At 52.2% G+C, this 19,259-nt stretch overlaps 1 protein-coding gene across 4 annotated transcripts in view; it reads left to right on the top strand.

Moving 5' to 3' along the window:
* The first annotated feature begins 1,328 nt into the window (after positions 1 to 1,328).
* The window catches only part of ACTN1 (actinin alpha 1), a 106,256-nt gene continuing 88,325 nt past the window's right edge, over positions 1,329 to 19,259 (top strand). For all 4 annotated transcript variants that reach the window (XM_007987096.3, XM_007987095.3, XM_007987094.3 and 1 more), the window contains exon 1: positions 1,329 to 1,674. In XM_007987096.3, coding sequence (XP_007985287.1) covers positions 1,570 to 1,674 — 105 coding nt within the window. In that variant the 5' untranslated portion in view covers positions 1,329 to 1,569. The remainder of the gene's footprint in view (positions 1,675 to 19,259) is intronic.

Raw genomic sequence — 19,259 nt, 5'->3', positions numbered from 1 at the left:
CCACCGCGGCCAGCCTCAAATCCATAAATTAAGCTCTACTGTGTGCTGGGTGCTGGGGTGGAAGACTGGCACAGCTGTTGTTCACAATACAGTGCATAACGTAGGAGAGGTTTATTTGCTACTGTTCTTCGACCCAGGATCCCATAGAGAAGCCTGCCAGAACGCAAGGCCTGCTCCTTCCCGGGCATTAGCGCTTTTATACTCTGCTCTTACTAAGCGCAGGGAAAGGAGTCCTGGCAGGTGGCAAGCAGAAGATAGAGCTATTTAGTCACTCCCGCCCTCCGTCCTCCTCCAATGACAATAAGGTTTTGTTTGTCAGGCATAAGGTTACAGGATTGGCCTGTGGAGTCCAGAAGCTCTTTCCGCGCTCGGCTCTTTGAGCCTCAGTTTCCCCATCTGTCAGGTGTGTGTATGTGGGAGGGGGGCACGGAGTAGATCTACCTAGATCACTTGGGGCCGTCCCTTCCAGTTTTGGGGGAATGTCGGGGTGTCTGTGAGGGGGAGGGAGGACCCCGCCACGCAAAGGTAGTTTTAGCTGCAGCAGCCAGCCAAGTGTGCCCGCGGAGACCGGCAGGGAATTCCAGGAGGCCCCTCTGTGGAGCGGTCCCCAGAGCCCGAGGGCGAGCTGGAAGGGTTCCTGCGGCGAGGCAGGAATGCTCGGTAGCCTCTGAGAGCAGTTCGCTGGCGAGAAACCCGGCTCCTGCAGGGCAGGGATCAGCCGGGTCGCGCCTTGTAGGGTGGGGTGGGGTGGGGTGGGGCGGGGCCGGGGGAGGGCGGTGGAGTCATGAAATTCCCAAGAAATTCCTTTCCATTGCACCACCCCGCCCCCTTTCCTAGGGTGCCGACCTGTCCAGACCAAGGTTCCCTGGAAAAGAAAAAATGCATGCTCTTCGGGTTTCCTCGCGTCCCTTCTCCAGCCCCCTCCCACCCCGGGATTTGGAGCGCGCGTGGGAGCGCAATAACGGTGGCGGGGAACGGGTCCAATCCCGGCGGCTCCTGGGGCTCCCGAGCGCCCTGCCACTCAGTCCCCCAGCTCGAGGAGGCGTCTCCCGGCTTCGGTCCCTTTCAGCTTAAGCTGGCGTCACATGAACCGCGGGGGAATGGGCACCGCGGGAGTGGGCGGGGGTGTGCGCGCTGGGAGGGGGCCGCCCAGTCCACCTATATGCGCCGCAGCCTGGCTGACGGATGCCAGGAATTCCCAATGAGAGGCGATGGGGGGAAGTTTGGGCAACTCGGCCTGGCCAATGGAGAGCCTCGGGAGGGCTCTGCCCCTTCCCCCCGCCCCCGCCCGCCTCGGCTCCCGCAGCGCAAGTGTGTCCGCCTAGCTCAGTGTGCGTGGAGATTAGGTCCAAGCGCCCGCCTGGAGGCAGGCAGTCCGCGAGCCCAGCCGCCGCTGTCGCCGCCAGTAGCAGCCTTCGCCAGCAGCGCCGCGGCGGAACCGGGCGTAGGGGAGCGAGCCCGGCCCCGCCAGCCCAGCCCAGACCTACTCCCTCCCCACGCCAGGGCAGCTGCCGTTGCTCAGAGAGAAGGTGGAAGAAGAAATCCAGCCCCTAGCACGCGCGCACCATCATGGACCATTATGATTCTCAGCAAACCAACGATTACATGCAGCCAGAAGAGGACTGGGACCGGGACCTGCTCCTGGACCCGGCCTGGGAGAAGCAGCAGAGAAAGGTTAGCAGCTGCCCCCGCCCACCGCAGCCCCCAGCCCCGACCAGCTCTGCCCACCGGGCTCTAGGATCCGGGCTCTGAACCGGTTCCGGGCGCGCACGGGAGGGGGCGGGGGCGGCGCGGCCACTGCGAGGTGGGGTGTTGGGTTACAGGCGCCTGGCGGAAGCGGGAGCGCCCCTGCCCCGGAGCCCGCGAACGCTGGGCCGTACCGCGGGGAGGTGGCGCCGCCGGCGGGCAGGTCTCCTTGGGGGTCCGTGGTCCAGGCCACCCTGCGGCTGCTGCAACCATCCCCGCGTGGGCTGTGCGCGGGGGCGGTGCTCCTCAGGCTGGGGCTGAGACCCCGGCTCGGGGCTGCTTGCCCCGGATCGATTTTCCCTTTTTTCCGCCCCTGGCCACCTCTCCATATGGCGTGCGGTGGCAGCGCTGCTTCCTGGGCCGCCCTGGGTTCAACCTGAGCGGCGGGCCGCCCGGGACCCTGCGGCCCCCCAGGCCGAGGGGAGACCACCGGAGAGATCGGCGGCCGCCTCCGGATCTGCCTAGAGAAGGACCAGCTGGAGTGCGGCTGGGGCCGAGAAAACTGGGGGGCGTACGCTGGCTCCCCCGCGGGCCTGGTGGAGGCGGGGTCAGGACGGCAGACCGTTTTATTGCTTAACTCAGTGGGTTGGTAGCTGTAAGACCCACATGGGCTTGCGTCTACGTCCTGCCCCTCCGACCCCCGGGAAAGGTGGGCAGCTTGGTTCGAGTTGAGGGGCTCCAGAACGAGGGTCTGTCTTAGGGGATATTTGGGGCCAGTCACTGGGGATCCCTACTTAGCCACGGAGCTGCTTCCCAGGCAGGCGCGGTGTGCCGGGTGCGCGCCCCGCCATGGGAGCTGGGCTCGGAGCTGGCGATGGGACCCGGGCACAGTGGCCAGTGGCAGGAAGAGGTCAGAAACCACTCGTAGTGGTGGGGGGAGGGCGCCTCAACCCTGCCGCTGCTTCCTGCCTGCGCGGTGAGCCCGTGCCCCCAGGCGGCCACGTACCCTGAATACCCCTTTCCCTCCCCCTCCTCCCGGCTGCCCGCTTCCATCCGGTCCCTCCCCGTTTCATACCCTCCCTCCCCACCCCCCCCCCCCCCCCGGCTGATCTGGGAATGGGGTTTGGGGTGGGGGGGACAGGATGGCGCGTCCCTTTGGATAGTGCGGTTAGGGCTGGGCTTGAGGGAGAACGCTCATGTCCAAAAATGGTAACATTCATTCCCTTTTTTAAACTTAAAAGGGGGGTAGTTTATAGAGCCGACTGAAGTTTTTTTTTTCAGCCAAAGGCATCCTGTATTAGCTCACTCAGGAATCCTAGGCCCTGAAACCGAGCCCTTTTACTCACTTCATCAGACAGGCAGAGGTAATCTAAAACACACACAATGGGCTTCCTCAAAGCAGGACGACCTAGGCCACGGTGCCCAAGGCCTATATGCAGGGCTGGGCCCTATACAGCGACATCGGTCATCTACATCGGACATGGGAAGGTCCCCTGACTTCGAACTGATTTCTTTGTAATGTGCCAGTTGCTTAAACTCCCCCTCTTCCTGTCATCTTCCTAGTAAGAGCTGAGGACTGGGGGAGCTGCAGACAGTCCCCCACTCACTTGGCTAATTTCCTGGGACCATGGGTGCTGTGGGTGGAACTGAAAAGTGAGTGGGTAATTTGGAGATCCCTATGGGGCACCAGGCAGAAGGCTCTTTAATAATTTCAGGGTGAAGCCTTCTTGCAAATGGATTTTAAATTAGAAGTGAGATTAGGATGGTGGACTGGGGTCTTCTTTGGGGTTTAGAAGCAAAGAGAAATCCCTGCTTAGGGAGCACCTGCTTCGTGCATGGCGGGGGCAGGAGTAACAGAGCTGCCCAGGAACTAGGCCCCAGGAACTGCCCAGGAAAAGAACTGTGAGACGAAGTTCCTGGGGGACAGACACTGAGCACTGGCCTGAACATAGTATTTAATATTTCTGAATGAATGAATATATTAAACGCAGTTGGGGAGAAGAATATAGATTCCCAGGGCTCTGACCTGGGTGTCAGTGGGTGTGCCCCAGGCCTTTGGGCAGCCAGCTAGGAAGAGGTGGTCTGGGAAACTGGGTTATCCTGGAGGCAAACTCAGCAGTGCCAAGAGCTGGCATTTGCTGATAGGTGCCAGGCACGCACAAGGATGAGGAAACCAGGGCCAGAGAGAGGAAGTAACTAGCTCCAAGTCCAGACTGGTGTTTGGTGGGACTGGGGTGCAGCCATGTTTGGGACCGGCAGCTTCCCCTCACTTGTCCCTCCTTGGCAAGGGAGGCAGGAAAGCTGGGCCTGGCAGCCAGAGCCAGAGCATCTCGGAACCAGGAGAGCGGACACGTGCTTTGGGCGGGGTTGATGGAGGGGCCACACAGAAGGAGCTCTGGGCCTGACTCTGAAGATTCAGATCCACATTTTTTTGTTTTCCTGTTAATTCTCTAGATTATCTTTCGTGGGCCTCAGTGTGCAGAGTTTCTGGCCTGCCTAGTTCTCAGCAGGTTGATATTAAGGAGGTAGTATTACAGGTGAGGGATAAGACTTAAGGTAAACATGTTGCTTTTGACACTCTTTCTACTGACTGGGAGGCGGGGTTTGTGTGGGACCAGAGTCCACAAGTAGACAGAGGCTGATGGTTCCAGAGGAGGCATTGAGTGCGTGTGAGGAAGGGAAGAGGAGGACACAGTGTAAAGGGATACAAAGGTCACCCGGTAGAAGGCAGAAGACCCTCTTTTTAACTTTGGTGCAGCCATGGCTATTTGTGAGACTTTGGGCAAGTCTTTGCATTTCATTGAGCTTTTATTATTAGATCATTCAGCAAATACTTTGTGAGCACTCATTCTGGGCCAGACACAGTTCCAGGTATTAGGAATGGGGCACTGAGCAAGACAGACCAAGCTCCCGTTCTCCTGGCACTTTCATTAGGTTTCCTCCTCTGTAAATGGGATGCATTTCTGCCCACGGAGCCCTCAGGACTCTTCCGGGGAGTCAGGTTAAATGGCGCATTGAGAAATGCTTCCTTGGTGAAAGTACGGCCTGATGTGGATGCAGGGAGAAGTCTGTGCAGGCAGGAGGCATGACTCAAGGAGCTGCACTGGCTTGGCTGGGGCTTGTCCCTCTTTCAAAGAATGCTTCGGTGCGGAGTTCATGGGCTGGTCGCCATGCCTCCAGACACAAAATGCAGTTATCTTCCAGATAGAGCACGTGGATTAGACGCACTCCTCTCCTTTTCCAGCTTTCATAATCTTCCTGGTCTTTGAGGCTGGGCTCTGAAGTTGCTTTTCCTAGGAGCTGCTGTTATTTTCAGGGCGACTGCGGCCCCCAGTTTTCTCCCTTATGTAATTTTGCTCATGTTCTTAGGTGTATGTGTGTACCTAGTGTAGGTCAAGTTGGAGAGAGCATCAACTTGGAGTAGGATCCTGGCTCTATTATTTTCAGGCTTGTGACCTTGGGCAAGTTCCTCTCTGAGTCTCCAATTCCCTACTTATAAAAAAGAGCTAATACCCACCTTGCTGGCTTGATGAGAACAGATATGTAAAATGGTAGCTTCTGCTGTTAAATTTTATTTCTCTCTTCCTTCTCAAGTCCTGAAGATTCTGGTTTAATGTGTGTTTTTACAGGTGCCAGCCTGCGGCCTTTTACATGTAGGAACTTAATCAATACTTGTTGAGCTAATGGATGTTGAAACAGAGAGGCAGTGTTGGCAGGTGAAAAGAGGTGGTTGTGAATAAGGCCCACATCTCCATTCAGCAGACAGGTGAGGGTAGGTCCCAGGAAGAGGGGACATGTTGTTTGCACTTCCTTCTGGACAGCTAGGCCATTGCAGGAGCTAGCCAAGGCCACCAGTCAAGGTGGAGGACTACAGAGAGGGGAGGATCTGCTGTAAAAGAGTTTACCTGGGGAGAGATGGGACATCCAAAACCAGGGTGATGCCTTGTAGAAATAAAACCAGAAAGAGGAGAGGATTGGCTGTCCTCCCCATTCTTAGGCCCCTCCCTGTTCTGCACTCCTTCCAGTTTCACCCCATGCAGTGTCCGTGGAGGCAGGGACCCAGCCTGTTCTGTTCTCTGCTGAATTCCTAGTGCTGAGCACAGGGGCAGGCCTGCTGTAGGTGGCCTGATCTAGAACTGTCTCTGAAAAATGGAATAAATGGCATCATGCGTGGCTCCCAACTTCAGGCTTGGGGGCGGGGAAGGCAATGAAATGCTTTATGTTCAGATAACCACCTATCCTGGGGCTGTCCCAGACTCTGCAGATAAATGTGTGCTGGGTGCACCGTGAGTCCAAATCTTGGTCCCTCTGTTGACTGTTGAGATCTTGGCAAGTCAGCTTACCTGCTGTGTGCCTGATGATATCAATGGGGAAATGGGGATAATAATAGTTCTTGCTTGATAGAGTTGTGTGGAGGTTTAAATGAAGCAATATATGTAGGGATTTAGCACAGCATCTAGCGTATAGTGAGTGCTCAGTAAATGTTATTTGGAGGAACCAGAATTTCTATGGTCTTTACCCAATAGGCTTTGAGATAAGCCATAGTATATAAACTCATCTTTGCAGGAGCCAAGGTTGTTTAGGGGTGTACGGGAGTTGCGTTGTCCTTGACGTCTGACCTTAACCTCTGTGATGGCTCAATCTCTTCACCTGTGGAATAAGGTAGCCTTCCTTGCCTACCGTACTCCCTGGGTATGGGGATGAAGGGTAGATGTTAAAGTACTTAAAAAACAAACAACCAACCCCACCATGTCAGCTTATATAGGGAAAATGGCCACACAGTAGGAATTCCCTGTAAGTGATTTAACTCTGGATGTCTTCAGGCTGAGGCATTCCTTTTTTTAAGATGGAGTCTCGCTTTGTCGCCCAGGCTGGAGTGCAGTGGCGTGATCTCGGCTTATTGCTACCTCCATCTCCCAGGTTCAAGCAATTCCCCGGCCTCAGCCTCCCTAGTAGCTGGGATTACAGGCAGGCACTACCACACCTGGCTAATTTTTGTATTTTTAGTAGAGATGGGGTTTCTCCATGTTGGCCAGGCTGGTCTTGATCTGCTGACCTCATGATCTGCCAGCCTCGGACTCCCAAAGTGCTGGGATTACAGGCATGAGCCATCGCCCCCGGCCTGGGCTGAGGCATTCTTTGGGCCCCACCCATCCCTCCCAGCAGTGAACCCAGCCCTGCTTTATCTGAGCATCTGATGTGTCTCCTTCTCCAAACCTTGCCCCATTGGTTGGTGAAGTGATTGACAAAGCCTGAGGAGAGGTGGACTGGGGAATAGGGCTGCAGAGGCCAGCTGGCCTCAGACCAGGCAGGTGGGGGCTGCTTCTGGCTGCCACCCAGGCTGCGGTAAGACAGGCAGGTGTGAGGAGGCCTGGTGAGCCCTGAGAACCAGATTTTCCAGTTTTGAGAAATGGTGGTACTCTAAGGGGCTGCTGAAGTCGCCGGACACTGGAGTTTGGTTTGGAGGAGAATGAGGCTAGCAGCTCCTGTAAGATGCATGGCTACCACCTTTTCAAGAGGAAGAGAAGGGACCTCCCTCCCTTCAGTCTGACTTCCTGGGGAGGTGCTGCAGGCTCTGCAGGCTGTGTTGGATTTGGACACCCCTTTTCATCTGCTGGAGGAAGGCCTGGGGCTGGGCACCTGGTTGGGGCCATAAACCATCAGTCTGGCTCAAAGACTTGTCACACAAGACCTGGGGGCCTGGACCCAGGGTGGGGCAGCCGGAGCCTGAGATGTGGCTTAGTCACAGATGTGCTACCACGGGTCTCTGGGAAAGAGCCCAGCCCTTAATAGGGTGAGAATATGGATGGTTCCTCCTCATGGAGGCAATCAGTAGATGTTCATTAAACCCCTGTTAGGTATCAGATGCTCTGCTTGCTGTGTGGAGGAAATGACGGTTTAGGTAGACAGGGAACCAGAAAGATTCGGAATTGCAACAGGCTCTGCCAGTAATGGCCATTGGCAGGAGCTTGTGGAATAGGAGCTGCATCTCAAAGGAAGGCGGTTCTGCTGGGAGCCTTACTTTTCTCTGGCATTTCAGCTGCATGTATGTGTGTGTGCATGTGTGTGCATGTGTGTGTGATGTAGAACAGAGGTGGGGAGAGGGGAGATGCCTGAAAGGGCAGAGCAGAGCAACAGTGACTATCCTGCTGGGGAACACCCCCTCCTATTACTCTCCCTTATCATTCTTCTATTATAGTTTTAAATTTGTGTTTTATAGAGATGGGGGTTTTGCTGTGTTGCCCAGGCTGATCTTGAACTCTTGGCCTCAAGTGATCCTCCTGCCTCAGCCTCCCGAAGTGCTGGGATTATAGGTGTGAGCCACTATGCCTAGCTTCATTGTTCTTTTCCATTTGTTTTGCCCCTCCCAGAGCTGACCTCTCACCTTTCTGCGAGAGGTGGCCAGGCCATCTGGACAGGTCACAGACCAGACTCTCAAGGCCACACCTCTGTACAGATATTGTTGGGATCATCCCAGCCAGTTAATCCCACCTGAGCTGCCTCCATGTGTAACCCACCTATGGTTTTCCTGGACTTGGTATGGAGCCAAAGCGCACCTTCTCCACCTGCCCTGCTTTTATGCCCTCTTTAGAGTACACAGAGAGGTGTTGGTAGGCCATGTCTCTGCAAGAGGGGCCTGTGGGTTGAGCTGAGTTACTCACCATGGACACTGGTGGGGTCCTAGAACCCACCAACTGAGTTGGTTTGGGCAGTTCTAGTCTGCACCTCCCCGGAGAGGTCACGGCAGAGAGGCCGGGGCAGAGGAAACCTGCTGAGCCTGCTTCCTTAGTTCTGGCAGATGGGTCAGCCCCCACTGCACTCATGATTCAGTTTAGCCCAGGGTTCTGGCTCCATCTCCCAAGGTGCCAGTGCAAGTGGCCTCCTAAGTACTGTTTGGCCAAACCTGGCTCTGACTGAGGCAAGGAGCCTTAGGAGTGGTGGGGACAGGAGACATAGTAAACCAGGGCTCAGAGCCACCTGGAGCCCCTCCTTCTTCCTTCATGCATGACCAAGGTTTCTGTATTCATCCATTCTCACATTCTAATAAAGACATACCCAAGACTGGGTAATTTATAAAGCAAAGAGGTTTCATTGACTCACAGTTCAGCATGGCTGTGGAGGCCTCAGGAAATTTAAAATCATGGCGGAAGGGGAAGCAAACATGTCCTTCTTCACATGGCTGCAGGATGGAGAAGTGCAGAGTGAAGGTGGGGAAAAGCCCCTTATAAAACCATTATATCTTGTGAGAACTCACTATCATGAGAACAGCATGTGGGTAACCACCCCCGTGATTCAATTACCTCCCACCGGGTCCCTCCCGTGACACGTGGGGATTATGGGAGCTACAATTGAAGATGAGGTTTGGGTGGGAACACAGCCAAACCATACCTGTTTCCCACCTATCCCCAGGCTGGGCGTCAAGTCCAGGCTCCCAGGAATCCATCCTTCTCAGCAGATGGGGGGAAATGCATGGAGAGGGTTGCTCAGGCTCTCCCTTCCCTGCCTTTCTTGCTTTCCCTCCTTTCGTGTCGTCCCAGAGGGTTATCTGGTGGGTGAGTCTGGTTATCTGGGCATGGTGAGTCTGGTCTAGTGATGGGCAGGCCCCAAAGCTGTGTGTGGCAACATTCATGACCCCAACTGGCCCCTTCCGCATGCACCATTCTGCCATGAAGTTAACAAAATTCCTTTTCTTGTAATAATTCTAGTGGTTCCCCTTTTTGAGCACATGGTAATTATCAGCAACTATCCTAAGGACTCTACATGCATGAGCACATCTAACCCTGTGAGATGGATCCTCCTGTTATCCCATTTTGCAGATGAGAGAGCTGGCTTGGAGAAGCTGCAGAACTCCTCCAGGCCCACACAGCCAGCAAGTGGTGGAGCTGGGATCTGAAGCCAGGGAGTCAGGCTCCAGCATTTGCACTTCTTCTCAACTTTGCTCTGCTGCTTATACAACAAATGCTTGCGTGGGTAGAACACTTAGCTCAAGACACACGTATACAAACAGAACCCTGGTGATGGAAATGTTCTGGAATTGGATAGTAGTGGTGGTTTAACAGCCTCACAAATATACCTGAAACCACTGGATTGTACGTTTTAAAATGGTGACTTTTATGCCATAGAATTTTTTAAAACCTAAGAAATTTTTAACTAATATAAAGAAGAAAATGACAATTGCTTGTCATCCCATCTCCCAGAGGTAAACAAGCATTCACAGGATTTCTGATGGCTTCTGCCATCCTTGTCCCTCTTCCCTCATTTGTGTGTCCCCTTCTCTGTCATGCCCAGTGTTTAGAGCCGGGGTCCAGGTTCATGATGAGTGAGAGGAGCCTGGAAGAGGAAGACAAGGGCGGGAGCTTTTGTAGAAAGCGGGATGAAGGACTTGGCTCTTTCCTTGGAAACTGACCAGAATAGATCATAGATACTCACAGGCAAACAGAAGACTGGGTGGGATGGGGAGAGGGTGGCCTTCATTTTCCAAGTCTCAGTCCAAGGGGAAAATTCCTTCCCAATCTCTGTCTGTAAACCCTGTTGGCCTGGGATTGCTTCTCTCCGTGTGCTCTCCCCAGGGCTGGCAGGGTGGAGTCCACGTGAGGCAGCTTTCCTTAGGGTTGTAGGCAGGGGAAGGGGAGGGCAGGGTCAGGCTGCCCCCCAAAGGAGGCCGCTGCACCACTCTTGGAGGTTGCCTAGCAATCGTGGGGAAAGGTGACCTGGCCCACTACAGAGGTGGGAGGAGAATAAAAGGCAGCCGTGGATGGAAATCGGGTATACATTGCAGAGGATACTGTTCCCCTGGAAACTGCCTCCTTGGTCCTTGGCTACAGCAGGGGTGGGGATCTGTTCTCCATTAAGAGGGAGTGGAGTCTTCCCTAGGCCTGTCACCCACAGGTCAGGGCTGGGGGACCTAGGGAAACCCTTCTTGCACATGGAGTGTATGTCAGATGCGTATGTCAGTGGCTGCATTTAACGTTGACAACAGCCTTGTAAGATATGTGGGATGATGACACTTCATAGATGAAGATCCTGAGCTTCGAGATAGAGAACAACATGCTCACGGCCACACAGTGAGAGAGGCCTGGAAATGAAGGTGCTGGTACCCTTCACCCTTAAAGGGAACCATTCATTTTGGTTCAAAGCATTTCACAAGCCCAAGGTACTCGGAGGTAAATGTAAACACTGACCACCTCCTGGGGAGGGAAGAGAAGATGAGGGAAGGCTGGAAAGGTGTGTTACCTGTTTTATATCAACCAACCAACCAGCCAGTATTTATTAACAATGTCTTGGTTTTCCAAATAAGCACAAAGCTTAATAGTTCACACTGATTAAAGGCTGAATGGTTTGGATTACCTCTACCTGTCAAACAACTCTTTGGGGAAGGGACTGTTAGTTTTCTTGGTACAGACAGGGAAATGGAAGCCCAGAGAGGTTAAGTAACTTGCCCAAGATTAGGCAGATTGACCTCAGAACTCGGCTCGTAACCAGAAGTACAGACACACTCTTTGCTATTAGGAGTTTATGTTTGAATTGGGAGGCAAGGCTTATATAGAATTGAAATAAGAGGACAACTCATTGTGGCACATTTTTGACATTTATGCTTCCATGTGTGGCTTTCTCTCCAGTAATCACGGTGAGCAAACTTGTGAGGTCTTATCCCCATTTTACATGCAGGAAAGTAAGGCTCAGAAAGGTTAAGCGACTTTACCTGGCTTTCTGTAGCCTGGAAGTAGAGTTGGTTTTCAATCCAGGTCTTTGACAGGAGGGTCTGTGAGGTTTAAGGGGATGGACATAAGCCTCAGTGAAGGTACTTTTCTTGGTTTTGAAGGTAGTGAAGGGTGCAAGTTGTATTTCTCTGTGTTTTTCAGTTGAAGCAGTAACTGTCAGGAATAGACAAAAGTCCCCTGAACTTGGAGGCCTCCCCAGTCCCGCGTTCCTGGTGGCCGCTTCTGGTGCTGACCCCAGCTTTTGGGAGCTAGCTTCCCCTGCTTTAAGATTCAGCACCACCCTCCCCTTCTCTCTTGTTTTGGTTCCTTCAGTTTCACCTGTTCTGTCTGTCCTTCCCTTTAGAGAGGCTCTTCCTTTGTGGTCACCACGGGAACCAAACAGGCTTTGAACCAGGCAGCTGAGGCTCAGGTTTGTTTTGATTTTAAAAGTCTGTGCACGTGAAACCCGTAACGTTTCAGGTTCTTGTTTAAGCCTTGAGACGATTTAGAAAATTGATGAGGGAGTGGGGGACTTAGGTTGGCTTTTGGCACTGCAGGGCTGGGGAGTTTTTGTGCCAGGTCAGAGAACAGCACCAAGTGGGGGGCAGTGCCATTTCCTGACCCCCAGCTTTGAACTTTCCAGGCCTAAATCAGAGGCCCCAAATGTTCACCTCGAGGTGGAAGAGCAGCTGGCTGGGGGAAGGGAGGCTCCTCCCCGTTACCTTGTTTTTCCTGTGTCTTGGTGGTGGGTGATGGTGGAGCTGGTTGGGAGCGTGGTCACAAGGCCTGTGATTTGAGGCCAGGCCAGGGCTTGTAGGGGAGCATTTTTATGGGCCTGAAGATTTATTTTTTAAAAGCCATCTGCAAAGCTGATTATAATTGATGGGAGTGAGACAGCATCTGAGCTCTATTTTCAAATCATCTGTAGGTGAAATGACAGGAGGGGAGGCAACTTCAAGGTGGGTGGGCTCCTTTAGGCCAGTCCCCTAATGGAACTTGGCTTTCCAGGCTGGAAGAGGCACCAAGCCTTGCATGTGGGCGGGAGGGGGTTGTTAAAATCAGACTCTTATCTTTTCTCCTTATGTCTGATGTGGAGATGTCCAATGCGTAACAGCCTGTGGTTTGGGGATAGAGAAGAGGAGCTTTTAATTCTTCTGAGTCAAGTCTCGACAGCCCCAATATGAGGGCTTGGTCCAGGAAAAGGAGGGCAGCCTCCACCGAAGCCCTCTGTCTTGACACTTGTGTCTGTCGGGTCTGTGAGCATGGGGTGTCTGTCAGCGTTTGGCTGCATGTGTCTCTCTGGCTCCAAGAAGCCCCTCTGTTGTTTTTGGCCACGTCCTTGACCTTGGCAGAGGAGTGGCTCCTTTTTAAACACCGCAGACATCCTCCAGATAATAGATAATGGCGCTTTCCAGTCAGTTCCCAATATTTTGTAAGGGCCTTTCTTTCCAGGAACCCAAAGTGCTTTTCCAGACTCGGCCCTGGGAGCTGGGAGATGCAGGAGGTGGCTTATGAATTGTGTTTTCCTGGAGGCAGGGAAATGGGGCCAGACCCCTGGTTTCCTGTCCTTCATTTCGGATACTGGTGGCTGGGGCTGCATGGAGGTGTCTTTGCATGCATGAAGCCCTGAGGCCTCTTATTAGAAATCTGCATATTTCCCCAACTTTAGCTCCAAATGAAGCTTTGCTTTGTAGCTTTCTTTTTCTCTTTTTCCTCTCTTTCTTATCTTATATTTAGAGGTTCATTGCATGTAGTTTTTTTTTAAGGAATACCACATTGGGGTCTCAGTTATATAGTTGGCCCATGTGCCACCCCCTCATTGAGGCTCCTTGGCACAGGCAAAGAGGCCACAGTAGCACCCAAAGGTGCTACCTGATGCCTTTTCCCCAGAAGCCACTGGTTTGGAAGCAAGCTTAGCATAGGCACATCTTGCTAGCCCAGGGACTGTTCTGGGAATATGGAGCTGAGCATCCGTGTATCCCCCTGACCCGCCCCCAGCATCAGCCAGCCCTGGGACTGTGCTTTGGGCCAGGCACATTTCTAAGTGCTTTCAGATATTAATGTAATCCTCACAATACCCATATGGATGGCTTAGTGGGAGGTAAAGGACATTTGAGGGTATTTGGAAAGACCTGAAAGGTTCAGGTGGTTACAGCAAGTATTTCTAGATTTTCTGATCTTGAAGCCAGTTCACAAAGACCATGTTGGCTTCAGATTTTCATTTTCAGGAAAGAGTACCTCGTAGAGTTGTGGCCCCAGCATTCTCCTTTCCCTCACCAGAGTTAACCGCTGTTCCAAGCTTGGTGTTTTGTTCCTATACATTTCCTATACACTTCTTGGTAGCTATCTGTATCTTTGTGCCTGTTTTAAAACTTTGTGTATATGGGGTCATACCCAATGCATCACTTTGTTCATTGCTCCTTTCGCTCCCACCTCTCCTTTGCCGGGGAACTGTAAAGGTAGACCTGGTGGGAGCTCTGCCATCCCTGTTTTGTGGCTGAGACTGCTGAGTTCCAAAGCACTTGCCCAAGTCACACAGCTCCTTGTAGGTGGCAGGTGGGACTGAACCCAGCTTCCTGCCTCTGCGGTGGCGTTTGTATGTTACACCTGCCGCCCTGCACCCCGCCAGAGTTCAAAGACTTGCTGATGTTTGATGAGGGAGGGCAGGAGACGTCAGTCTCAGCGTCTTACTCTCTTCCCACCCACGCATGTGTGTGGCATCTGGTGTCCATACTTATGGGTCCCTGGTCCCTTGCCTGCTGCCCTCTTTTCCTGGGCTTGAGATTCAAGTTCTTAGGGACCTATGCCACGTTGCCATTTTTTTCACCTCCCAGGGTAATAGTTGTGCTTTTATTATTACTTCTCGATAAAGCAAATATGTCATGATGAAAAGCTATAGTGAATTTGGGAATGCTTCTAAATGAATTTATATTTTATGGCTCACAGCAGCCTCTTGCGCCATTTGGAAGCTGGTTGTGCTCTGCAAGACAAGAGACTGTTCTCTGGATACGAGGCTTGGGCTGCATGTAGAGTTTTGGAAGAGGCCAGATGTGGGGAGCCATGATGAGCCCCACTCTGTCAGGCCCGTTCCTAGGCTCCAAGGACAGTAAGTGGGGTCCCGGTTGAGTGGCCCTTGTCCTTGCCTGATTTCCCTGCTCTTGCCTTTTTATCTTCTGGCTCTCGGCCACTCAGCCATTGCCTTGCCCAGTTAGTGCCTGAGCTAGGAGAGTCAGAAAGGACAGATGTATGGCAGCCTGCCTGCCTTCACCACACTTTCTTGGGGCACTGTTGTGAAACTCCTCTCTAAAGACATTTAGAGGATTCTCTGGGGATGTCACTGATCTGTGACCGATCTGAGGCTCCTTCGATGATCAAAGGTGGATTTATGGAGTCTCCTGGGGTCCCCCTAGTAACTGACTCTCAGGAGCTCCCTGATCAGCTCATCCTAGCCCCTCAAAGAGCAGATAAGCAAGAATCAAGCTTGCACTTACTAGGTATTCATCGAGTATCCAGTGTTGATGAATGGTGGTGGTGAGGGCCTTTGGACAGGAGTGTAGCAGCTGTAGTCCCTCAGGAGACAACTGACAGATGCTGAGGGTCTGGGAGCTGGTGGTCCGAGTCACCAAGGACCACCCCAGAGATGAGGTTGATTCCTGGGGCCAGGGTGGAGGCCCAGTTGGCTCCTCGGGACTCAGAGGTGTGTCCTGGAATGAGAAGGAGGCCAGGGGCCAGGGAAGCTGGCCTTGTCATTGGGATGGGGTCACAGCCTAGGATGACCTCAGCCCCTGCCATGGTGCTCAGCACCCCTCTCTGAGCTGGTGCCTCCAATGGCAGGCTGGTTGGAGCTGGCACAGACCTCCCAGCTCCCTACCAGCCAGTCCAGCTGCGTTTTTATCTTTGGCTAGCTGCCCATCAGATTCCAAGGGGCTGGCCATACTGACATGTCCCTCTGTACCCTGCCCCTTCCTCTCTGGAGGGTGGGGTTATTGCATTTGGCTGGGACCTGCCTCAGAAAATCACAGGGAATTTCTGGTCCTTTTGTGTGGGTTTGTGGACCTTAAAGGAAGTAAAACATGGCTCTTGGTTTTCCTTCTCCTTCCAGTCCCTCCACTGAGGGTTCTCTCTGGAGTGTTGGACGTCAGCAGTCCACTGCCTTTAGCCACAGTATCCCAAGGGGTGTGGATCTAGATAACTGTGGGGCCTCCAGCTTCCCAGGATGTGGGGTTCAGCAAAACTTTCACCTGCCTCCTGCTCCCTTTCTGTTGAAACTTTGGGAGTAGCATTTGGGAGTGGGGATAGGTGTGAAAAGATTGTCTTCTTTGATTTATTAGGCCAGAGAGCTGCTTGGCAGAAACCTATCTTGTCCCCCAGGAATAGAAAGAGTGGTCATGTGATAGGTACCAGGACCTCAGGAGACCTGAGGTCTTGTCCTAGTGCTGCCTGTGGCCACTTTGTGATGCTGGGTAAGTCACACCCGAAACCACCTATAAACCGAGAAATTGGATGGTAGGATGGTGGTGAGGCTCTGTTCTTAAGGCTGTACTTGGATTATCACATGCAGATGATCTCTAGGGTCTGGAGTGATGCCAACATTCTGTGTTTCTGCCCTCTTGGGGGACACTCAGCAGAGTCAAGCACTTCTTTTTTTAAAAACAAAATTGGTTATGTTTTTATTTTTTGAGAAAGGTCTTGCTCTGTCACCCAGGCTGGAGTGCAGTGGCATGATCTTAGCTCACTGCAGCTTCTACCTCCTGGGCTCAAGTGAGTCTCCCACTTCAGTCTCCCAAGTATGATGATAAAATTATCATGCCCGGATAATTTTATTTTTTGTAGGGACAGGGTCTTGCTGTGTGACCCAGGCTGGTCTCGAACTTCTGGGCTTAAACAATCTCCTGCCTCCCAAAGTACTGGGATTACAGGCATGAGCCACCATACTTATCCGAGTCAGGCACTTCTAAAGGTGACCTTGCAGTTGACTCCTGGGCTTCGTAGCCTGGCCCTGAAGTTGACTATGCTGTGAATACAACTTCTTTAGGAGCCCTCTGTGTCTCAGCTTTGAGGAATTTGTTCTCACTCTCTAGGGAGGGTGCAAGTGGGGCCAGGTGAATGTGCTTCCTTTATAGACAGACCCAGAAGCTAGTGCTCTTTGTGTCCTGGGCTCTGCATTCACTCTGTCTCTGGAAATACCTGCTTAAGGTGTGGTCCTGATTGGGAGGCTAGGTGCCTGGGGGAGGTGAGAGTCAGAGAGGCACTCTCCCTTGTTTGGTGTTGGTGAAGGGTACCTTAGCTCTGCCTTCTAGCCTGGGTGCTCCAGGTGTGTCTGGGGCTGGGGATGCTGGAGGTGGCTCAGGAGAACTGCAAGGTGGACTGATCATAATTGGTCCTTTGTGTAGGCTTGGCTGACCCACAGGCCTGGTGTGAGGAGGCTGATTGCCTCTGGGCTCAGTGGGTCTGAAACACTGGCTGGAGCCAGGGAGCAAGGCTTTCAGCCTGGAATCTGCCCAAGGGACTGGTGTCAATAGGTGGCCTTGTCTTTCACTTGTTTATTTCCAGAGCCTAGCTCTGGTCCTTCTCTCCTGTGCAGCAGTTTGAGAAATCAATAGAATGCCCAAGCCAGAAGGGACCTGCACTGTCACCTACCCCTCTTCTCCCTCAGATAAAGGGACGAGGTCCATAGTGGTGATCTGATTTGTCCAAGGACACTGCCATGAGTTCATGCCTTGTGGGGTTAGATTTGGTAAGGATTCTTTATTCTGGGTATACGTAAGCCATCTTCTGAAGTCATCCTTGCAGGTGGGCTCCAGAACACCTGCAGATAGATGCACATGGGGCGGGCCTCTGTATTCTGAAGGCAGATGAATCTGCTGGGGTTCTGGCTAGTGTGTGGGTGGTCAATTTCAGATGAATTTCACACATGCAGGCAGCTGTACCCTGCCAAGCTGGAGGTAGTGATCCACATGCAGGCCCTTACACTCTGATGTTCCTGAGACTGGCTCCTGCGTTTGCAGTTGAGGGAATGGAGAAATGAGCCTGTAGGACAGAGGCAGCCTGTTGGCTGTGGTGAACTTGGTATTAACAGCCAGCACTTATGACCACATGTCCAGCACTGTGCTAAGTCCATTACGTGCATTATACCAAGGAATCATCATAGTCGCCCAATGAGGAAAAGGTACTGTGACATTTTTAGTCCCACTTTACAGAAGGAGCTGAGGCTTAGAGAGATTAAATATTTTCTCCCAACTCACAGCTTTTAGTGGGGCAGCTGGGCTTTGATTTCAGGGCTGCCTGGCCAGAGCGCACACTGCTAACCACTGTCCTAGTTGCTTCCTCTCTGCTGGGTCATTCTTTCTGGTGGTGAGCACCAGCCGTCAGCCCTGACTGGAGAAGGGAGGCTCCTCATGAGAGATGGAGCTGAGTCTCCACCCTCCCGGGCCCCATACACTTCTCTCCTGACCCGTGCATTGCTGTGCACCAGGGAAGTGGTCCGTCTCTGGTCATGGAGACTGAAGTCCCAGTGCTGTATTGAGCAGTGGAGGTGGGGGTGGCTCAGGGTCAGGTGGAGGCTTTACGGAAAAGTCATAATGGTAGAATGAAGGGTACCTGAATCCTGTTTCTTGAGGGAAAGTTGCCTTTAAGTTCGAGGGATGCTGTTGGCTTCCTGCAGCTCCTTGCTGCCTTTCGATGATGCCCCTATGCATGGGAGCCTTCAAGTGTAGGTGCAACAGGCAGGGTTGGAAAGGCTCCCTGCTCCCCACAGTCCAGGAGAGGCAGTGCTGGAGCCCCTTATTTGCTGTTCATCTTTGGTAGGTCAGCATAACCCTTATGTTACAAATGCCAATAGATGTTTAATTCCTGGGGTGGGATAAGGTAACAAGCAATTTAGAATTTAATAAAATTATGAATTCATGGGGAAGTGATTCTTATTTCTTTCTTTATCCATGATGCAGGTTAGTTTGCATGAATAAACGAATGAATTTTTTTTTCTTTTTATTATACTTTAAGTTCTAGGGTACATGTGCACAACATGCAGGTTTGTTACATACGTATGCATGTGCCATGTTGGTGTGCTGCACCCATTAACTCGTCATTTACATTAGGTATATCTCCTAATGCTATCCCTCCCCCTCCCCCCTCCCCATGAAAGGCCCCGGTGTGTGATGTTCCCCTTCCTGTGTCCAAGTGTTCTCATTGAAACAAATGAATTTTTAAAAACTTATTATGGAAAATTCACACACAGGAGTAGAGAGAATAGTATAGTGATTTCCTGTGTACCCATTACTCAGCTTCAGCAATTAACAACAGAATTGCCTGTAATATTTAACCATCTGGGCTATTTTATTGGCACTGAGATTAGTGTGCTAGTGTGAACTGCAGGGAACTTCTCAAGTGAGAAAGGACACGGAGAAGAAATGCTACATAGTATGAATAAAACCTCATCTTTGTGGTGCTGCCATACTAGACAAGTCGCAGGTGTTCCCCTGAGGGTTTGAACTAACTGCTCTGGATAACTGGCCAGGTGGTGTTGGGTTCCAGCCCCAAGTGGGAGGAAAGTTTCTGAAGGGTGAATTCAGCTGGATATGTGAGATTCTCAAACACACATTGGGGCGGAGGCACTGCAGCCAGCCCCCGTTCATCTACTCAACTCATGTTTACTGTGGATCATCTTTTTTTAAAGTTGACATTTCAAACATAAGAAAAAGCATTGAGAATAATAAAAATGAATATCTACCTGCTTGCCACCCAGACTTAACAAACATAAAGCAGACATTCTTTCCAGGTGAGGGGCAGATGCATAGTCTCTGTCTCCAAGGAGGCCCGTGGGTGAGAGACCCAGGGAGGGGCAATTTCCTTGTCATATACGAAGATATCACA

The sequence above is a fragment of the Chlorocebus sabaeus genome, chromosome 24, assembly GCF_047675955.1.
Source record: "Chlorocebus sabaeus isolate Y175 chromosome 24, mChlSab1.0.hap1, whole genome shotgun sequence".
Classification (NCBI taxonomy): domain Eukaryota; kingdom Metazoa; phylum Chordata; class Mammalia; order Primates; family Cercopithecidae; genus Chlorocebus; species Chlorocebus sabaeus.
Note: the sequence above shows the minus strand (reverse complement) of the source record. Positions and strands in the feature narration are given on the sequence as shown.